At 40.4% G+C, this 19,891-nt stretch overlaps 1 protein-coding gene and 3 long non-coding RNA genes across 5 annotated transcripts; all 4 read left to right on the forward strand.

The window, feature by feature from the left end:
• Nucleotides 1-540: 540 nt before the first annotated feature.
• On the forward strand, nt 541-1,430 carry LOC143514162 (uncharacterized). Its single transcript, XR_013130775.1, has 4 exons — nt 541-698; nt 779-856; nt 1,029-1,125; nt 1,235-1,430. It is a non-coding gene; the product is annotated as an uncharacterized LOC143514162 (long non-coding RNA).
• A 6,856-nt stretch (nt 1,431-8,286) lies between these two features.
• LOC143514160 (cartilage intermediate layer protein 1-like) lies at nt 8,287-9,297 on the forward strand. Of its 2 annotated transcripts, none has more exons than XM_077005036.1 (5): nt 8,287-8,401; nt 8,582-8,615; nt 8,686-8,715; nt 8,864-9,035; nt 9,155-9,297. In XM_077005036.1, exons 1-5 carry the CDS (start codon nt 8,390-8,392, stop codon nt 9,279-9,281), a joined length of 375 nt encoding a protein of 124 aa, XP_076861151.1. In that variant the 5' UTR covers nt 8,287-8,389; the 3' UTR covers nt 9,282-9,297. The 2 variants fall into 2 exon arrangements, with proteins under 2 accessions (XP_076861151.1, XP_076861152.1); XM_077005037.1 differs by having other exon boundaries at nt 8,312-8,401; nt 8,689-8,715.
• Nucleotides 9,298-14,019: 4,722 nt separating this feature from the next.
• Nucleotides 14,020-14,852, forward strand: LOC143513779 (uncharacterized). The gene is made up of 4 exons (XR_013130654.1): nt 14,020-14,116; nt 14,197-14,274; nt 14,452-14,548; nt 14,662-14,852. It is a non-coding gene; the product is annotated as an uncharacterized LOC143513779 (long non-coding RNA).
• A 1,710-nt stretch (nt 14,853-16,562) lies between these two features.
• LOC143513780 (uncharacterized) lies at nt 16,563-17,449 on the forward strand. Its single transcript, XR_013130655.1, has 4 exons — nt 16,563-16,717; nt 16,798-16,875; nt 17,048-17,144; nt 17,254-17,449. It is a non-coding gene; the product is annotated as an uncharacterized LOC143513780 (long non-coding RNA).
• The last annotated feature ends 2,442 nt before the right edge of the window (nt 17,450-19,891 follow it).

Raw genomic sequence — 19,891 nt, forward strand, 5'->3', positions numbered from 1 at the left:
GATATGAGCCTTGCCAATGAAAAACAGGCAATGGACTACGACTATGAAAAATGTCAAATTCTCATCAAACGTAATTTTGGGAAGATAAAGCACAATTAATCAAAAGAAATAATTAATTAAAATGTGAAAATAAGAACCCAAACCAGCTAGATAAATAAGAAACATCAAATCACAATTAACCAAACAGATTTTCTTTATTGACGTATTGACAAAATAGGAAAAAAACTTTAATGAAATGATATGGAGTTAAACGCTAAAAATGAATTAATAAAAGACGCTGCTTTCTCTGTTCTCTGTCAGATGGCGGTAATGTCCACTGGTTCGTGAGGTTTCATGAAGTGAACCTATTTTCGGTACAATTGGATGGAAAGCTTCGAATTCCCATCACTAGACCTATAACGATTAACCATGTAATATCTACGCATCGTCCTCGTTAGACCGCGTTTATTCGTCACTTCAAACGAGCTCATAACAAACTGCGCGGATTAACTGTTTAGTTCCCAAAGATAAATGAACGGTAATTGTTAATGTAGGCCAGGCGAGATGGACACCTGATCACGATTTGTACTCGGCTATTTAATGTCCGATCCAAGCAGCAAAGATGTGGTTCAATACGAGTTTGATATTTTAGTGTGCCGCCGTAATGGGTCTTCAGCGAGTCTTCGTTTTTATGACTCTGATCGCTGTCGTTAGTCTCGGTAAGTTTATCTGCGTGGCTGTTGTATTTGTATTGTTTCAGTTATGGGGTTTCTGAGTTTGTCGTCCTCTCGTGTTGCAGCGTTCGGTTCGACGGGAGAGCGAGAACAACGACGTGAAACTGGCCTGCTGCTATCACGAGTGATCAGAGACTACAAAGGTTTGTGTTTTCTGTATAGCGCTGTCTCCCAACAGTTACTGGGACACAACTATCAGGTCTTGGATGCACTGCATTCATGGTTGCTAGTTTAATTTGGTTAGTGTGACGTTTTTTCTGTGGCTTAACCTAAACTTACAGCTATCTGCATTATGGGTGCAATCTCTGTTTATAGATGCTCGTGGTGAACCAGGCCAGCTCAAGAAACTGCTGCTTGTGGAAGGGTCAGGGACTGAGTTGGACCTTGAGCAAGTGAAAGAATGACCTGGAAGGTAGTCTTACTACTTGTGCTTTCCCCATTTTGGAGACCTTGCATGGTTCCTGGCCTTCACCTTGTTTAGCTGACTTCCTTTTCATTGACTTCCCCCATGTTCCTCCCAGGCATTAATAAAGCAGATGTAGTGGGACCATCTCTATGGGGTTGGGACCTCTGGCATTCTTTGCTGTGCCCTGAACATCCTGCAGCACTCCAGACCACAACCTTCTGTGTACTTGGATACAGACCTGTGCATGATCAAAGGCTCCAGCAACTTCAAATCTGCTCTGCCTGTGGTTTGTGAATAAATGTTTTTGAGAACTTGCTGCTCAACCTGCCTTCTTTCAAATACAAAGCTAGTCCACTAATGGCTCTGTAAGATGGTCCCTAGCCATTTCCTTATTCTGCTCTGGAGTATAATTTAATGTGGTACTTTAATCTAAAATCTTGTGTAGGTCATAGCCATCAGGGTTCACATGGCAGTGTACATTTATTGAGCCGTCAGCGTTCATAACTGGCACCAGGAAAATGTAATCACGACACATGGGTGATGGGAAGAGTTCTGAAGTTCAGTAAGGAAGACTGCTAGTTGTATACAGAAGAAATGGGCTGTATATTAAGCATGACTGAACTGTCCAGCTTCTATGGGATCCATCCTCCTCCTTGCATGGGTGCCCCTGCATTAATGGGCTGGTAAACTAGCATGGCGTATGTAGCCCTTTATCAAGCCCTCTTATCAGTTCCGTTTCTCATGTTCATGTGAGAAACCCCAAGGCTCATAAACCAGGTTTGTTAAACCATTTGTTTTTGCTTTTCATGCATTTTGAAGTGTGTTAAGACTGGGTCTGTGTACCTTCAGTAAGGAAAGGAATATGATGCACAGAACCACGTTCAAAAGTGGTGAAGTGCCTGTTTGCAAAATGGTCCTGTGGAAAGGTTTTTTTCCATTACATTGGTTCTTGTTGACCTAGTAGTCATATTTGCCCATTAGACTAGTGTGAACAATTTCTTGATTTAAACAAATCTGGGGTGGGTTTCCCGAAACGTTATTAGTGCTAAGTACTTCGTAACCTCGTATGAAACGTACGAGGTTAAGAAGTACTTAGCGCTAAGAACGTTTCGGGAAACTCACCCCTGTTTCCTTCATGTCCCAAGTATCTCAAAACCGCTTAATCTGATCCTGAATATTGGATACATTATACACTTGTTACTTGCAAGTACTTGCTTCAGAAATCCAGTTGATGGCACACTAGCATAATTTGAATTTGCTAGATATTTTGGACATGTAAGTGTAAAACTATAGGCCTAGCATTTTTTAGTGTATGGTTAAAGTAAGGTGTACCTCTTGAATAGTTTGGTTTATTGTTGCAGTTTTTCAGTCAATTTGGTATATTTCACGTGATTTACATTGGCATCACAAGTGCATTTCTTAAAGCCGTTGCACAGTACAGACTGTAAGTATATTCTGAGGCAACCTAGCTAAGCTTTTGATTTCAAGAATGCTGTTCATTCTATGGTATATCAAATGAAACATGTTACTCACAAACTTAGTTACACATGACTATGTGGGAGACTGATAAGAAATTGGACTGGCAAATTTGTACAACAATATTGTTTGGCTGAATTGTTTGCACTGCAATTTGTTTACAAAAACATGTGATTGAAATTCAGAAAAGAGACAACTGAGTAGAAAAACTGCAAAATTAGAAACTTACTCTACACATTCAAAACAACCTGAGCACATACAGCCTCCTCTTTGTTGAGGTGTGAAAATGTAATCTCTGCCACCCCTATGAGCTAGTCTTGATATCCTATATGGTATAAAAATGCAAAACAAAAAATGTAATACAGTAACATGTCAGAATTTGTCAATGTGCAGTATTACAGCAAACAGCACATTTCTGAATTATATACATGTTTTCTCTATGAAATGTTTGAATGATTGAAGACACAGTTGTTCTTTCAATATTCGGCTGCACCCAGTGACCAGCTTCAGCCATTGTAAGACCATGACTTGTAAAACGTGGTCCACAATTGTTGCCCTTATTTCACTTTGTTGTCCCCGCCAGCCTTACACCACACAGTCTTATTCCTCTTCTTGGCTGTTCACCTTGTACATAGCCTTGTCTTTCCATTATGAGACTTTGTGATACTGATAATTACAGTAAAGGTTCATGAGACGCACCTCTGATCTATGGTTGAGACCAACTACAGTGTCTGAAGCTTACCTCGAAAGTCATGAATTTGCCTCAGCAGTATCCGTTGTAAATGGCCTGACCTACGCATTCAGACGCACTTTTGAGGAGGATTTGTTTTTAACTTTAACTCATCCTTTCACTGCCACAGAACTGTACACATCTGAAGTGCAGCTGGTGTCAGAATGGCTCCTGAGGTCCACCCAGGGGAAACTTAAGGAAGCTTTTGTGACAAACCTCCTCGTGAGGGCTGATGCAGCTATGGCAGACCAATACAGTGCCAATCGGAGCTAAAACTACTGTTGAGCTCAAAAATCATCAAAGACCATTACTGGGGGTAGAGAAGAAATCTCGCCGACGGTTCAGGTTTCCAAGGTTTCTGAAGCTCAGATATCCATTTTATTCTTTAAAACGTCTTCCGTTTATTCCCAGTCATTCAGCTATTTTGAATAATCTTCAACTGTACATTTATACAGTATTGTCCGAATCATATTTTGAATTATTTTAATCAAATCGTCTCCTCTTTGTAAAGAAACGGACAAACAAAGAGCGTGTTCACACAGAGGACCAGATGGGAGACAAACATGTTCCATATGGTATGTGTTCTAGTATTTCTATGGTGAATGTTCATTCATGACAGTATTGCGAATAAAGAAATGAGTGGTTCATGGTTTAGTTCTCATTGTTCTTTATGTCCTATTTCAGTTGTGCAGCGTGAAAAATAAAACCTTTATTTCATTACACACAACATCCCTCTTATACCGTCTGTGGCCTTTGACCTTTTCTTCTGCACATCTTTCCTCTTCTGCAGGTTTCCAGTCTCCCAGTGCTGTTCCACCATCCACCTCTGACGGCACCATCCCTAAGCCCAGGAGGAAGTCGTTGTGTACCAGAATGGCAACAGCTTTCTCAAAGATCTGCAAGAAATGATGGAAAATGTCTAATTAGATGATATTGCTGGAATGAGAAAATGTGTTATTCAATTAAAAACAAAAAAAGAAACACACTGCTTCTTTGTAACGCAGAGTGTGTTGTAGAGCGATTAGGATGCGGACACAGGTGCTGAGATGAGCAAGGTGCAAAAGAAGAAGCGTTAAGACGGTCCAAGGTCATGTCAGTAGTGATGTTACCCTTGAACCTGAAGCTTCGAAGCTTGTGTCATAAAAGCGACCAGGCCCGTCGCGATGGGGCAGGCAAACCAGGCAATTGCTTGGGGCCCCAAGCTGGCCTGGGGCCCCCAGACAACAACAGGTTAAGAATTAAATGCAGCGACAAACTGTGTGAGCCCCCCTTTACATTCTCAAAGTCATGAGCAATGACACTGTTCTCAGAATCCTCCTCAAGGGGGCCCCTCCCACCAGCTGCTGAAGGCAGGCAGACACTGTCCTGGCAGACAGCCAAGTTTTAGACGCCGGCAAATATGAAACTTAACCATGAAGTGAATTTATCCATCAGGAAGCCAAAAGAGAAAACAAAAGAAGGAAGAGGAACACAAAAAAACTAGTGGTGGGCCGTTAACGGCGTTCGTTAATTTGATACTCTTATCGGGCGATATAAAAATTATCGCCGTTAATCTATCTACCAAATGGGTAAGCAAACTATGATGACTTTCAACTTGACAGTTTAGCTCGGCTGTAATCCTAACCAAATTGCACAGTAGGGGCAAGAACGAGTTTTCAAACCTGTGAATTAAAAATCGTACGTGTGTTTACATGGATGCAGCCACGAAGTCGCCAGGTTTGCTTCATGGAAAATTCATTTTTAGGAACGTAAAATATTACCGGAGCGGAGCTCGGAGCGGTCGTTTTCTGCATGGTCCTAGCGCTAGATTCGTCGCTATTTAAATATTTATTTTTAACCGTTAAAACTGCAGAGGACCAAACCGGCTTTTGAAAAAGTCCCCCCCAAATTATGTCCGTGAGGTTAAATGTACTAAATGTTGGCTTACATTTCAAATATCATGTTTAGCTGAATAAACATGTTATCAACCCCTTTTAATGTACAGTATGTAGGCTTACAAATTCATGTTTAACTGAATAAACCGTTGAACACGAGTAGCCTACATTTTATTGAGTATGTTTTTTTTCTTCAAGTATCAAAGTAGAACAGCTTCCTCAAGCAGTCATTGATGCATTTTGGAAACAGGAGATGAGCCCCTGGTCTAATGCACCCTCTGTATTAAGAAACCCTATCTCAAAAGCTGACTTTTAGTTATTACTTGGGTAGCACACATATGAGCCATTTTAATATAGATTAATCTAGATTAATTTCAAGATTTCAGTGAGATTAATCTAGATAAAAAAAAATTAATCTATGCCCACCCCTAAAAAAACACAAGACAGTGGTAAGTGATGATTTACACTGGATAAATTAGGCCTACCTGTACAAATGGTGTAATTTAGCAGCAGGTAGGCTAAAAACAATATATACTCCCGGGTAATCCCATACTTAAATCTGCTATGTTCAGCTACAAGTAGTAAATTTGTAAAGTAGTTAGTTTGAGGTGTATATGCTGTGGTTCTTGAAGGTGGACTGCGGCCAGATATGTTTTTTTTTTTTTGGCCGGAGGGGGGTTTGGGCATGAGATTTCTGGTGTGGAGGTTGGGGGGGCCCCGGTTGGTGTCTTTGCTTGGGGCCCCCAAATACCTTGAAACGGCACTGAAAGCGACACTCACTACTTCGAACCACTGTATCGATGCTTGATTTGTTCTACAATGATCATGTGACCGCTGACGTCTGAAGCTTCGGTTTCGGCACACAACCACGTGACCGCTTCAGGGACTGATTCAAAAGAGCAAATCTTCGCGGGCACTTCGAGGGTCATTCGAGCATTGGTAGAGAGCGTAGCAACAGCGATAGAGAAAGAGAGAGAGAGACAGAGAGAGAGATGCTTTCTCGTAATGCTTTGGCAATATTGTTGTAACTACAGTCATGCCAATAAAGCTTCTTTGAATCTTGAATCTTGAGAGAGAGAGAGAGAGAGAGAGAGAGAGAGAGAGAGAAATTAGCGAGTAGAATGGAACCATTACCAAAAAGAGGCCGTTCTGAAGTCTGGAAACACTTTGAACTTTTGCCATCAAATAAGGTTATAAAAAAAAAATTATAAGAATAAAGACAATTACCTTATTAATAGCAATTAATGACACTTTGTAAGTCTCTTAGATAATAGGCTGTGCACCAATTATGAATTATATTTTACATGTATAAAATCCATCATATTTCTGTGTGTAGTGTTTCATCATAGCAGTCATCAAATCACTAAAACATTTTAAATTGTTTTGGATACTAAGATGTGCACCATTATAAAATTTTTCTCTTTCATAATATTAAAATCACTGTGTGAATTTTAGGTTGTAAAATTAAAAAAATGTTCTGTTTCAGGTGAAGTGCCTGGTCTGCTCTCAGAAGTTGGCTTATAACAACAACACCTCATCAATGCTAAGACCATGTTGATAAAAAAAAATAAACCAACTTAGGCCCAGCACAGTAGAAAAACAGTAGAGTTATGCACAATCATTACCCATGTTCACAATCATGACCCAAGTTCACAATCATGACCATCCACTATAAAAATAAAATGCCCCACTGAAAAAGCACTGACTACTTCCACATCCATGATCATAAAATTGTTAACAACCTCATACAGCAAACCCACATGAGTGATAAATATAAATAAGTTATCAAAAGGCCTGCTCAAAAGTTTACAGTAATACATTGTGATGAAATGCATTTTATTATTCAGCCATCACTCCTTTTTCTCAGCATTCTGCTCAACCCAGCAGTGAGATTTGGAAAACATGTGCAACAAACAATGTAGTTTTATCAGTTGCCTTTATTGAAACAACAAATGTCAAAATTTTAATGCATTTAAACAGTTTATGCTGTAAAAAAAAAGAGTTCCCTTGTCTTCAAACCACATGATACATGAAGCACTTCATGGTTTTGGCCACCAGATGGCGGTACTGTGCACTGTGTCATGAAGCCTCGAGTAATTAACCTTTTTTCAACTCATTTCGGAGGAAAGCTTCAGTGCTTCACAAAGCTTCGGGTTGCCATCACTACATATCAGAAAATCCAGACAGTGAAACAAACCCAACAAAAACATTTCTTAGACATTATAAAACATAGACTAAACCAGAATACAGCCACAAACACCAACAACAGGGATGTATAACAAAGACCAGCAACATGAATGACAAAATATGGTGTATAAATACTCTAAAACCAACAAGGAACACATGAGACTAATAACGCATTGCAAATTGACAGGGGAGTGGCGGTGCGAGGCTAGGTGTGACATTAAGGGGCTTGACATCTTGCTCATGAATTCCATGAGTCATAATTTTGTCACTGGTGACTTGTTCAAAAACATATCAATGTACACATGCATGCATATTTGGAAGACAGACTCATTCACATTACATATATAACTCATCTGCAATTAAGCATGCAAACCAAAAAAAAAAAAGATTTCATCTGAGCAATATATCAGAATTAAACCATATGTAGTATAATGCAAATATTGCACCAATTTCTTATAAACAGTAACGGACTTAACATTAATCAAAATTACCAGGTGCAAACCACACAAATCTTTCTTTTTTCCCCCATTTTTCTCATTTGTCTAAACTACTCGGTTTTTGAACCTTTAGCCACTCCCTCATTCTAAAAGGGATAAACCATTTATTCAAGATCGTCAGGTATACAGTTACCAAAATGCAGCATCCTAAATACGTGTCACAATCACTGTTATATTCACATCTATTTATATCTATTTTAATCTCACTGCTAAGTATAGTTTTTTATCCTAACTTTATTTAATGAATGCCCTTCTACAAACAGGTACATTCAGCATGCTCCCCTGATCCCAGCCCCCAAAGGATTCCTCCAGTCCATACAAAAGAGCAGAATGAACCACACCGTCATGACAGTTGACTTTGGGTAAGTGTAGGAGTTTTTCTTTATAGTCTAATATGAGTGATGGTTTGTTGTTGTTGATTCTTTGACTTTGGCCTACTGATATCATGTTTTGTTTGTGTAGCTGTGTATTGTGCCAATTGTGTGTGTGGATTTAAACCTGCCACAATGAAGGTGTTGGTGAGTAGGGTTTTTTGCTTATACTGATGCTGATTCTTGAACCTGTATCAGCATTTTTGTTCCACATTGCATTTGCAACAAGCTTTTTGGTTTATTCTTCTTGAGTGATCTTTGCTGGTGTAGAATGTGATCTGTACCTGTTCAGCTATAAAAACAATTTTTTTCTGGGTTTCTATTTAGATTCTCTGTATGATGCTGACCATTCCTAGTGCTGGTAAGTAACATCTCTTTTTTACAGAACTCATTGAAATACTTGCACTGAAATACTTTGCTTTATCTTTCAGCAGCTTTGCTGGACCGCATTGGTGTCAAGGGTAAGCTCCAATCTGATGTCTTGATTTGGGCTACATGTAGCTGGGCAGTCAAGTTGACTTGCATACTATGCAGTTTAAAGCTTTAAATTTAAAAGCTTGATGTGATCCTTGTGTCCTGTATCAGTTCTGCTCATCTTCCTCCATCTAGTGTGTTACACTCAGTGGTTTGACTGTGATGACCCTAGTGGGACTGGAGACTGGGAAACGGTAGAAAACCTTGAGATGAAATACCCGGGAAAGATTTGCAAAAATCCTTTGGCCATCGAGGCTCAAACCCTCTCTGGTGTACCTGCTCAACAGACAGGACAATTGTTTATACAGTGGGTGTACCTTTTTGAAGAAACTGAGTAATTGCCATTGTACAAATGCAAAGCATGTGGAGTAGATTCTAAATGCTGGCAAGGATATAATACCGTGTTTGTGTGTTGTGCTTTTTCAGCCAAGACCTGCTTGTGGGCTTTATTTGCTTGAATTCTCAGCAGAAGAAGGATAGACTCTGTCGCGATTATAAGGTGCGCTTTCGATGCCCATGTCCTTGGCCCTGGTATGAAATCCCTGCAAATTAAATCCCATTATCTCCAATTGAGTTGTCTTGGTTTTTCATCCATTAAGAAAATGGCATGTTTTCTGGGTTTGCTGTGCCCGTCACACAAGGACTCTCCCACCCAAAGTCTTGTTTCACTAACCTAGCACTTGGGAGGGTGTGTTCTCTGCCGTATGGTGTAACACATTTGTGAAATGTAAACTCTTGAAACCCAGTGGTCTGCAGCACAGCTGGTACCCACTCTGCTTACTTTAGATGTATGAGCAAACTTGCCTACCAACAGGAGTTGCTACTGAATTGAAGATGGGGAGGGTTTGTCAAAAAGGCCTTTCCGCAAAGGATGCTAAAGAGAAACTGTGTACATTCAAGTCCGTTGATGCTTGAATATGTTCATGTAGATGTTGAGATTGTGCTATCAAGATTTGTGCATCTAAATCATACCCTCAAGATTAGTGATGACACAAAAGAGCTAGATACTACCCTGCTCAAATTACACTTAAATCAGCACAGAATAAGTCAAACTTCAGGGATAAAATCCGAAGCATGAGCGTTCCATATCTGCTCTGACAGGGACAACTGCTTCAGCCTTTCCAGAGCAACACAACTGGTGGCCACAGATGACTACTCCACAGTGCTGTGGTTTCTCTTCACTGTTGGTATCGTGAGGCAGTACCTCCTACAGGTTTTCCAGGTCCTCTAGGGTGGTTCATCCACACGTGCTGTCTCAAGGGGGTTTGCTCGTCTCCCAGCACAATCTTGAGGAGAAATATCAGGATACAGGCCATTACGTGAGTGCTGGAGAAGGAAATGACCCTGAAAGCAGGAGCATTGCCAGGGCCCTACCAAACATCCTCCAGTGGACGTTGGACAAATTCCATACAGAATTTATGGGTCTGTTCTGGATTCTGTGAGGTCGGGATCGCTGTAAAAAGCACTCCTGTAACAGGCATCCCAAGTTGCAAAAGTTGATTTCAGGGAGGTTACCCCCCCCCCCCCCCCTCCCGGAGGTTAAGTTGTTGGGCGAGGGGAGTGGCGGCGAATGTAAGTTGTTGAGCGGAAAACAGGCCAATCAGAACCCCCTCTCTCTCCTTCCCACTCGCGATTAGAGAAAAAAAAGTCTGTCGCCTGTGTGTGCGTTTGTGTGGGGCACTCATTCTGAATTCCGGGAGATTATATGTGACTCTTGGGTATCAGGGAGACACTACCGAAATGCGGGAGACTCCCGCAGCTACCGGGGGACTTGGGATGTCTGCTGTAACGTGTACAAAATGTTCAGTTCTTCTTTGCATTAGAAAGTTACTATCTTCCAGTCATAAATTGGGATACTTATGACGACAGGGCAGGCTAATAACCCGGAAGTACTCCTCACCTTTAATGTTTCACCAGCAAGCTACAGACAAAATAATGACCATTCATAAAGACCAGAGGTGGAAAGAGTATGGAAAAATTGTAATTGAGTAAAAGTATCTTTACTTTGCCTAAAATCTACTCAGTAAAAGTAAAATTACCCATCTCAAAATTTACTCGAGTAAAAGTACAAAATTACTTCATTTAAAATGTAATTTGAGTTAAAGTTACTTAGTTACTTTCAGTTATTTAATGCATGGATGAATCATGAACCAAATTCAGCACAAGTTGTTTTAATCGATTTCAAAGTGTATTTAAGTGCACACCCATACTTGCAAAATCAGCTGGGCTCAGGAACATACTTCCTCACAGTACAAGGATAGTCACAACCTTTACCATAAAGTGCAAACAATTTTCAGTCCTATCGTCCAACGGACAACACCATGATGAGAATAAAGAAGTTTAAATTACAAAGTATTCAAAAAACAAAATGCACACAAAATTAAGTGCCCACAAGATACCACAAATCTAACTAAAATGCAACAGGATTCCACTACTCACAATAAAATGCCCACAGGATCCCACATAAAAAAAAAATGCTCATAGGATCCCACAATTTAAAAGTAAGTGCTCACAGGATCCAACTATTCAAAATACAGTGCACACCGGATCCCACTATTCACAATAAAATGCACACAGGATGCCACAGAACCTGATAGATAGAAGATAAATTTTTTAAAAAGTGCACCAGATTACGACCTGATTATGAGACAATGGACAGGGCGCGCGCAAGGCAAGGCCACGCAATTGGGCTTCAGTTCTGGGAAGTTTAAATTTCCGCCCGCATTTAATTTTTCACCATCAATATTATTTACTCAGTAACGTGAGGGCGTTCAAATGTAGTGAAGTAAAACTACTTAGGTCAAAATTTACTCAAGTAAAAATTACATATTTCAAAAACTACTCAGAAAATTACAAATTACTCATAAAAAGTACTCAAGTACAGTAATGTGAGTAAATGTAATTAGTTACTTTCCACCTCTGATAAAGACAGACCTATTTTGTTAAAGCTCAAGTCAAGAACGACTGAATTTATTTAAATTTGTCATTATGTACATTATTTCCAAGGGACAACTCTGTGATAAGCAATAAATAATTATTTCCAAACATGGAATAAAACTTAATTCACATCTTTTGAAGGCCATGGTATTTCCGTGTGAACACATTTCAATCACCAGCAGTGGTCAGTATAGCTGTCATTTTAATATGTTAATTTTCAAAGACTGACCAAAATATAATCAACTAGTGTCATGACTGGTTCAATTTCGTTACAATATTTAATATTACATGCCACTAGGAAAGCATATGATCTCCTCTAATAGCAAATGGCATCATTATATACTAAGCCAGGCTCAAAGTAATCAGAGCAAAATGAAGACATAAAGCCATGATGTCAAGATGCAAGTTCATATTGACATAGTACATGTGGTTTACTGTCTGTGACGCCCAGACAGTACACTCTGACATTTAGTTCACTCCCTTACCTGTGTGTCTGCTCCTCAGTTAGAACCTCTCTCTCTCTCTCTCTCTCTCTCTCTCTCTCTGTGTGTCTCCCTATACTTTTCCAATACTCATAGATCCAGTCTTCTGTGCCTCCTGTCCTGATAAGGAGAACACCAATCCTACATATGTTTTATTATTCTTACCCAATTGTGTTAAGACATATCTTCGTTCGGTATTTAACTACATGTATTACTATTAAACTTTGGAACTCTTTCCTGACACCCGTGTGTTATCAATCTGTTCTCCAGGGCCCGGCTATGGAACTCTGAGGGCTGTACAAATTATGAACCCTGATGGTTTTGGTCTATGTCTGAGATGACTCCAAAAGAAATAATCTTAACAATTTTGGGGCTCGCCTCTGGGATCTTTCTAGCTAAGCTGCACGTGGTCACTAAATTGGTTGAAGGTGTAGTGAATAGACTCATGGACCAATGTCTCAGAATGCTCCAAGGTTCCTCTCAAGGTTTCTTCCTAATGCTCTTAGGGAGTTTTTCCTTGCCACTGTCACCGTTGGCTTGCTCACTGGGGGCTTGGACTTGAACACTTGTAAAGCTGCTTTGTGACAACAACTGTTGTAAAAAGCGCTATATAAATAAATTTTTATTGATTTAACAAACCATTAGAACACCTCTGATATCCATCTTTGTGTGAGATTCTCCCCAAGCGTAACAGGGAAAGAAAGGGAAAATGAGTCTTTTTTCTTGTGAAAACACAGTTTGTAACTTCCATTGATGAGAAATCTTGCTAACTTCACATAAATGCACATGAAGTCTCTGTTAAAGTCCATTTCACAAATTCTAGTTCAATACCCACAATGGGGAGCAGAATGTTTCATGAACTGAATCAATCAAGTATAACCTAATATCAGTGTTGCGAATAACGGCGTTAGGTAACAGCGTCATTTTGTCAGTAACGGGATAATATAATGAATTACTTTTCCTGTCGTTACAACGCCGTTGACGTTACTGGTCATTAAAAGCGGTGCATTACTATATATTGATATACTAACAGTAATGCGAGCGGACCACTGCCCAGGCTAGTGAGGAGTAACAGATCTCGATAGGTCACAGTTCTCGGTGTAACACCTGTTGAACTTAACAGATTAACTTAAGCGATTGGCTAAGGCAGCGTTATGGTAGCCAATCAGAGCCAGTGTTGTTACATGCGTGCCGAAGCACACCAGTGACACATGACACAAACAGAGAAGAGGCAGAAATGGCGAGTCAGGAGCAAGTCGAAGAAAAATTTGCATTTTCAAGGTGGCGATATTAACATTATTTAAGAAAATACTTGAAGTTCCTGAATGTCTACCAGACTGGGTATTTGATTTATGTAATTAAGAATAAAGGTTTTATTGTTAAGCTTACTTCTGTTGTGAACAAACCAGTTGTCTCAGGTTGAGAGAATTTTATTTGATAGATGTAAATGCACTTTATATAGTGTAACTGTTTACTTTTGCTTTTTTTTTTTTTTTTACAAAGATTTGGGATTTAAAAGGATTTTATCCTGCACTGGTCTGTTGATGTGCAATAAATATCAAAAGTTAGACACCTTTCTGATCTACTTATTTCAACTGACTGTGAAAACTGCTTTTTCAAAAAATCCTTATTCATTGGCATAGGCCTATAGCTTTTTTTTACTGTAATGCAAATAGTTACTTTCCCTGGTTACAAGTTACTTTTATTATAGAGTAATTCAGTTACTAACACAGTTACTTTTTTGAACAAGTAGTGAGTAACTATAACTAATTACTTTTTTAAAGTAACGTTCCCAACACTGCCTAATACACAAGTGTAATGTAAAACAAGTTCTGCGGTCACAATTCTCCTTGCACAATTCTCCAATTGAAAATGTGTTTCAATACGAGTTTGATATTTTAGTGCGTATCCGTAATGGGTCTTCAGCGAGTCTTCATTTTTATGACTCTGATCGCTGTCGTTAGTCTCGGTAAGTTTATCTGTGTGGTTGTTGTATTTGTATTGTTTCAGTTATGGGGTTTCTGAGTTTGTCGTCCTCTCGTGTTGCAGCGTTCGGTTCGACGGGAGAGCGAGAACAACGACGTGAAACTGGCCTGCTGCTATCACGAGTGATCAGAGACTACAAAGGTTTGAGTGTTGGCTGTATTGCGCTGTCTCCCAACAGTTACTGGGACACAACTATCAGGTCTTGGATGCACTGTATTCATGGCTGCTAGTTTAATTTGGTTAGTGTGGCGTTTTTTTCCTGTGGCTTGACCTAAACCTTACAGCTGTCTGCATTATGGCTACAATGTCTGTTTATAGATGCTCGTGGTGAACCAGGCCAGCTCATGAAACTGCTGCTTGTGGAAGGGTCAGGGACCGCTTCAGACCCTGAGCCAATGAAAGAATGACCTGCAAGGTAAAGTCTTACTACTGTTGTGCTTTCCCCATTCTGGAGACGTTGCATGGTTCCTGGCCTTCACCTTGTTTAGCTAACTTCCTTTTCACCGACTTCCCCCATGTTCCTCCCAGGCAGATGATGTGGGACCATCTCTATGGGGTTGGGACCTCTGGCATTCTTTGCTGTGCCCTGAACATCCTGCAGCACTCCAGACCACAACCTTCTGTGTACTTGGATACAGACCTGTGCATGATCAAAGGCTCCAGCAACTTCAAATCTGCTCTGCCTGTGGTTTGTGAATAAATGTTTTTGAGAACTTGCTGCTCACCTTGCCTTCTTTCAAAGACAAAGCTAGTCCACTAATGGTTCTGTAAGATGGTCCCTAGCTACTTCCTTATTCTGCTCTGGAGTAGAATTCAAGGAGGATTTTGAAGTGATTTCTAGATATGAACCCTACTGACCATGATACATGGCAATGTTAATTTGTTGAGCCCTCAGTGTATGTACCAAATTCATTTACTTTATTTTAACCACATACTAATAAGTAGTGAGGTCACAGCAGTGGTGCAAAAAGGGGTATGCAGTGTATGCAACGCATAAGGGCGCTGCACTAGAGGGGACGCCGAATCAATGCCAGAAAATTATTTCCTGAGTTGATCGGGGTGGAGTGTGGGGGGTGTCAATAGTATGTTTGCATACACCTCAAAGTATGTGGTTGCAACCCTGGGTCACAGCATGTCTCAAAAAATGATAATTTCTTGAACCACTGAGTCAAAGCTTGATTCATTCTGAAGTGATCACGTGACTATGATGTCCGAAGCTTCATTTTGGTTCACTTGACTGTTTCAGAGGCTGGTTCAAAAGGAGCAAATCTTCGCTCGCTCAATGGTTGTGTGAGGGAGAGAGAAATACAAATAGACTAGACACCTACAAACAGAGGTGGTCTTTCCATAGAGGCGTTGCTAGGCAATTGCCTTGGGCCCCTCCCACTGTAGGGCCCCTTTGTCTAGCTAACTTATTTCTCGCATATTAATGTTGATGGACCCCCTAGCTAAATTCGCCTTGAGCCCCCAAATTGCTAAGTCCGCCACTGCCTACAAACATACACATACAAGCACCGTCATATCTAATAGCAAAGATGGAACCTGCCAGAAAAAGAGGACGTTCTGAAGTTTGGGATCACTGAGCTTATGCCATCTAATAAGGTTGAGAACTGTTTAATAAGCTTTAGTATATTTAACCGGTAACAATCCCTACATTTATTTTACATTTAAAATACTGCAGGAATACTGTTTTAGTTCAGGTGAAGTGTCTAGTATGCTCACAGCAGTTGGCTTACAACAACAATACATCATCAGTGCTAAGACATTTTTGGGCAAAACATGAAGCCATACATCCTCAAAGCCACATTGTCATGTAGGTATGAAGAGCCTATATTGTTTTACATTTACATATTCAAGCTTTATTTATACATTTTTTTGTTAATGCTGTTAACACTAATACATTTAAATGTGTACGTTTTCCAATCGGTATTCATGTGCATAGGAAATGTTATACATTTTTATGAATAGTATATTAGATACAAAATGAGTCACATTAATTCTTAGGAACAAGACAAATTATTGACAAGGCATTGCTAAATATGATTTTGAAAGACTCACAGCCCTTTAGTATTGTTGACGACGCAGAATTTAGGGAATTTGTAAGAAGTTTATATCCTGCTTACAACATCCCATCTCAAAAGTCTAAAAATGAATTAATAAAAGACGCTGCTTTCTCTGTCCACCAGATGGCGGTAATGTCAACTGGTTCATGAGGCTTCATGAAGTGAACCTATTTTCAGTACAATTGGATAGAAAGCTTAGAATTCCCATCACTAGACCTAACGATTAAACATGTAATATCTACGCATCGTCCTCTTGCTAGACCGCGTTTATTCGTCACTTCAAACGAGCTCATAACAAACTGCGCTGATTAACTGTTTAGTTCCCAAAGATAAATGAACGGTAATTGTTAATGAAGGCCAGGCGAGATAGACACCTGATCACGATTTGTACTCGGCTATTTAATGTCCGATCCAAGCAGCAAAGATGTGTTTCAATACGAGTTTGATATTTTAGTGTGTAGCCGTAATGGGTCTTCAGCGAGTCTTCATTTTTATGACTCTGATCGCTGTCGTTAGTCTCGGTAAGTTTATTTGTGTGGTTGTTGTATTTGTATTGTTTCAGTTATGGGGTTTCTGAGTTTGTCGTCCTCTCGTGTTGCAGCGTTCGGTTCGACGGGAGAGCGAGAACAACGACGTGAAACTGGCCTGCTGCTATCGCGAGTGATCAGAGACTACAAAGGTTTGAGTGTTGTCTGTATTGCGCTGTCCCCCAACAGTTACTGGGACACAACTATCAGGTCTTGGATGCACTGTATTCATGGCTGCTAGTTTAATTTGGTTAGTGTGGTGTCTTTTGTGGCTTGACCTAAACTTACAGCTACCTGCATTATGGGTGCAATGTCTGTTTATAGATGCTCGTGGTGAACCAGGCCAGCTCAAGAAACTGCTGCTTGTGGAAGGGTCAGGGATTGGTCCAAATCCTGAGCCAATGAAAGAATGACCTGCAAGGTAAAGTTTTACTACTGTTGTGCTTTCCCCATTCTGGAGACCTTTCATGGTTCCTGGCCTTCACCTTGTTTAGCTGACTCTTCATCGACTTCCCCCGTGTTCCTCCCAGGCATTAATAAAGCAGATGTAGTGGGACAATCTCTATGGGGTTGGGACCTCTGGCATTCTTTGCTGTGCCCTGAACGTCCTGCAGCACTCCAGACCACAACCTTCTGTGTACTTGGATACAGACCTGTGCATGATCAAAGGCTCCAGCAACTTCAAATCTGCTCTGCCTGTGGTTTGTGAATAAATGTTTTTGAGAACTTGCTGCTCACCTTGCCTTCTTTCAAAGACAAAGCTAGTCCACTAATGGTTCTGTAAGATGGTCCCTAGCTACTTCCTTATTCTGCTCTGGAGTAGAATTCAAGGAGGATTTTGAAAGTATCTAGATGTGAACCCTGCTGCATGATCTACATGACAATGTTAATTTGTTGAGCCCTCAGTGTATGTACCAAACTTGTGCACCTTATTTTAACCACATACTAATAACTAGATGTCACCCTTGACACTGAAGCTTTGAAGCATGTTTCAAAAAAAGATAATCGGTGCCTCGAACCACCGAGTCGGTTGCATGACTCCTTCTCAAGTGATCATGTGACCATGACATCCGAAGCTTCATTTCGGCTCACACTCGTGTGACCGTTTCAGAGGCTGGTTCAAAAGGAGCAAATCTGCACTTGCGCATTGATGGTTGGGAGTTAGTGAGACAAAAACTGATCTATATAGACAGACATAGAGAGAGAAATATAGACAGACACCTACAAGCACAGTCATATCAAATAGCAAAGATGGAACCTGCCACAAAAAGAGGGCGTTCTGAAGTTTGGTATCACTGAGATTTGCAATCTAATAAGGTTGAGAACTGTTAAATAAGCTGTATTAAAATCCGTAACATTCTCCATTTATTTTACATTAAAATACTGCTGGAATACCGTTTTAATCCAGGTGAAGTATCTAGTATGCTCACAGCAGTTGGCTTACAACTTTTTGGGCAAAACATGAAACCATACATCCTCAAAGCCAGGCAACATTGTCATGTAGATTTGACCAGCCTATGTTTTATATTTACATAAACCTCTGTTTATACATTTTTTGTTAATGCTGTTACGAACACTAATACATTAAATGTGCAAGTTTACCGGGTGCCAGGTCCAAATTCTGTGACATAATGGCATGTTATTTCGAGGTAGTCGTCCTCGTTAATGGAGGTCCAGCTGACACATTTTTTATTTTATTTGCCTGTGGTGTATCTGGCATCCACTACTGCCCTAACAGCTTTGCAGCTTGGAATGGTGTAGGATGGGTCAATGACTTGTATAAAATACTTAATCCCTTCATGCTCAACCATTGAGAAAGGCTGGCCATCCTTCGATCATGTCCACCAAGGCCTCATCTAATCTGTTTTCTGAACACTGTGTAGGAAACATGAGAAAACATGAGAAGTTTCGTCATAGAGTATATAGCAACAAAGTCATTTTATATATTATATATACACATACTTAGCTGCTCACCATCAGGACTTCCAGCATTTGCAGTGGCATGTGTTTGCTCACCATCATGCCGAGCAGGCAAGTGCCTCAACATGGATGATGTGTTGTTGCACGACAACTCTTGTGTTCAGAGCAAACACCATACTTATAATAATAGTTAGTGATGGGCAAACGATACTGAGGCCATACGGACGTCATCACTGCTTTGGTCCGCGGTTCACTGTTCGATTGCGTTTTGAAGGGATTCAGTGCGTTTCATTGGCTCCGATTTGGACAGCAGGTGAGTAGTTTGACGCTAAACACAGTATTTAAGATGCCCCATTATAACTTAGCAATGTTGGGTTGTGAGAAGTTTTCATTTTTGCGAGTTTATAGAGTTTTGATTGCCATGCCTACTGCTGGCAAACGGAGATCCAATTTTGGGATCAATTTGATCTCATTCCACCAAATAAGGTAATTATATTTTCTGGCTTGTACTTATCAATGTACTGTATGTTTCAAATTTTGAATTGTACAATTAATGCAAGTGTCAGAAATATTACTACAACTACTACTAATGTTCTGAAAATGCATAAATAATGAAACAGTATGCATTGTCACATTATTTCTAATGTTAGGCCAATTGGATGCTCTAAACCAGGGGTGGCCAACCCGCGGCTCGCGAGCCGCATGCGGCTCTTTGCCTGGTTTCATTCGGCTCCCCAGCCGGTCCGCGGGCTCACCTGCACAAACGGGGCGACACACTGCTACATTTTCGTGGTGCGCGGTTAGTTTACAAGCCTAGCGAGCCGCTAATACTTTTAAAACCGGCGTAGTGGAAAACACGCATTTGACTGTCTTCACAGCTAGTAATTTACACTCGCCACCCCCCCCAACAGATTACACTCGCCCATGTACGATGTGGCTCTTTGCCGTAACACAGTAAGAAAAGTGGCTCTTGGTCTATGACGGGTTGGCCACCCCTGCTCTAAACAGTCCCTAAAGAAACTCCAGCTTGTACAGAATAATGTGCAGCGCGAGTCCTTTAGTTATGCTGCTATAGCTAAGCCTGCCAGGGCCACATGCTCTTCACTGGCACGTGTTCTCTCTCTATATATATACAGTTGTTTAAATTGATAACATACTTAACCTGTATTGTGTTCTGCTTACATGCTTCTAGCAAAGACAATTCTGTACAAGCACATAGAAAATGGTCTGGCTTTTCAGTGGATGGCT

This window comes from Brachyhypopomus gauderio, chromosome 5, assembly GCF_052324685.1.
Source record: "Brachyhypopomus gauderio isolate BG-103 chromosome 5, BGAUD_0.2, whole genome shotgun sequence".
In the NCBI taxonomy this organism is placed as follows: domain Eukaryota; kingdom Metazoa; phylum Chordata; class Actinopteri; order Gymnotiformes; family Hypopomidae; genus Brachyhypopomus; species Brachyhypopomus gauderio.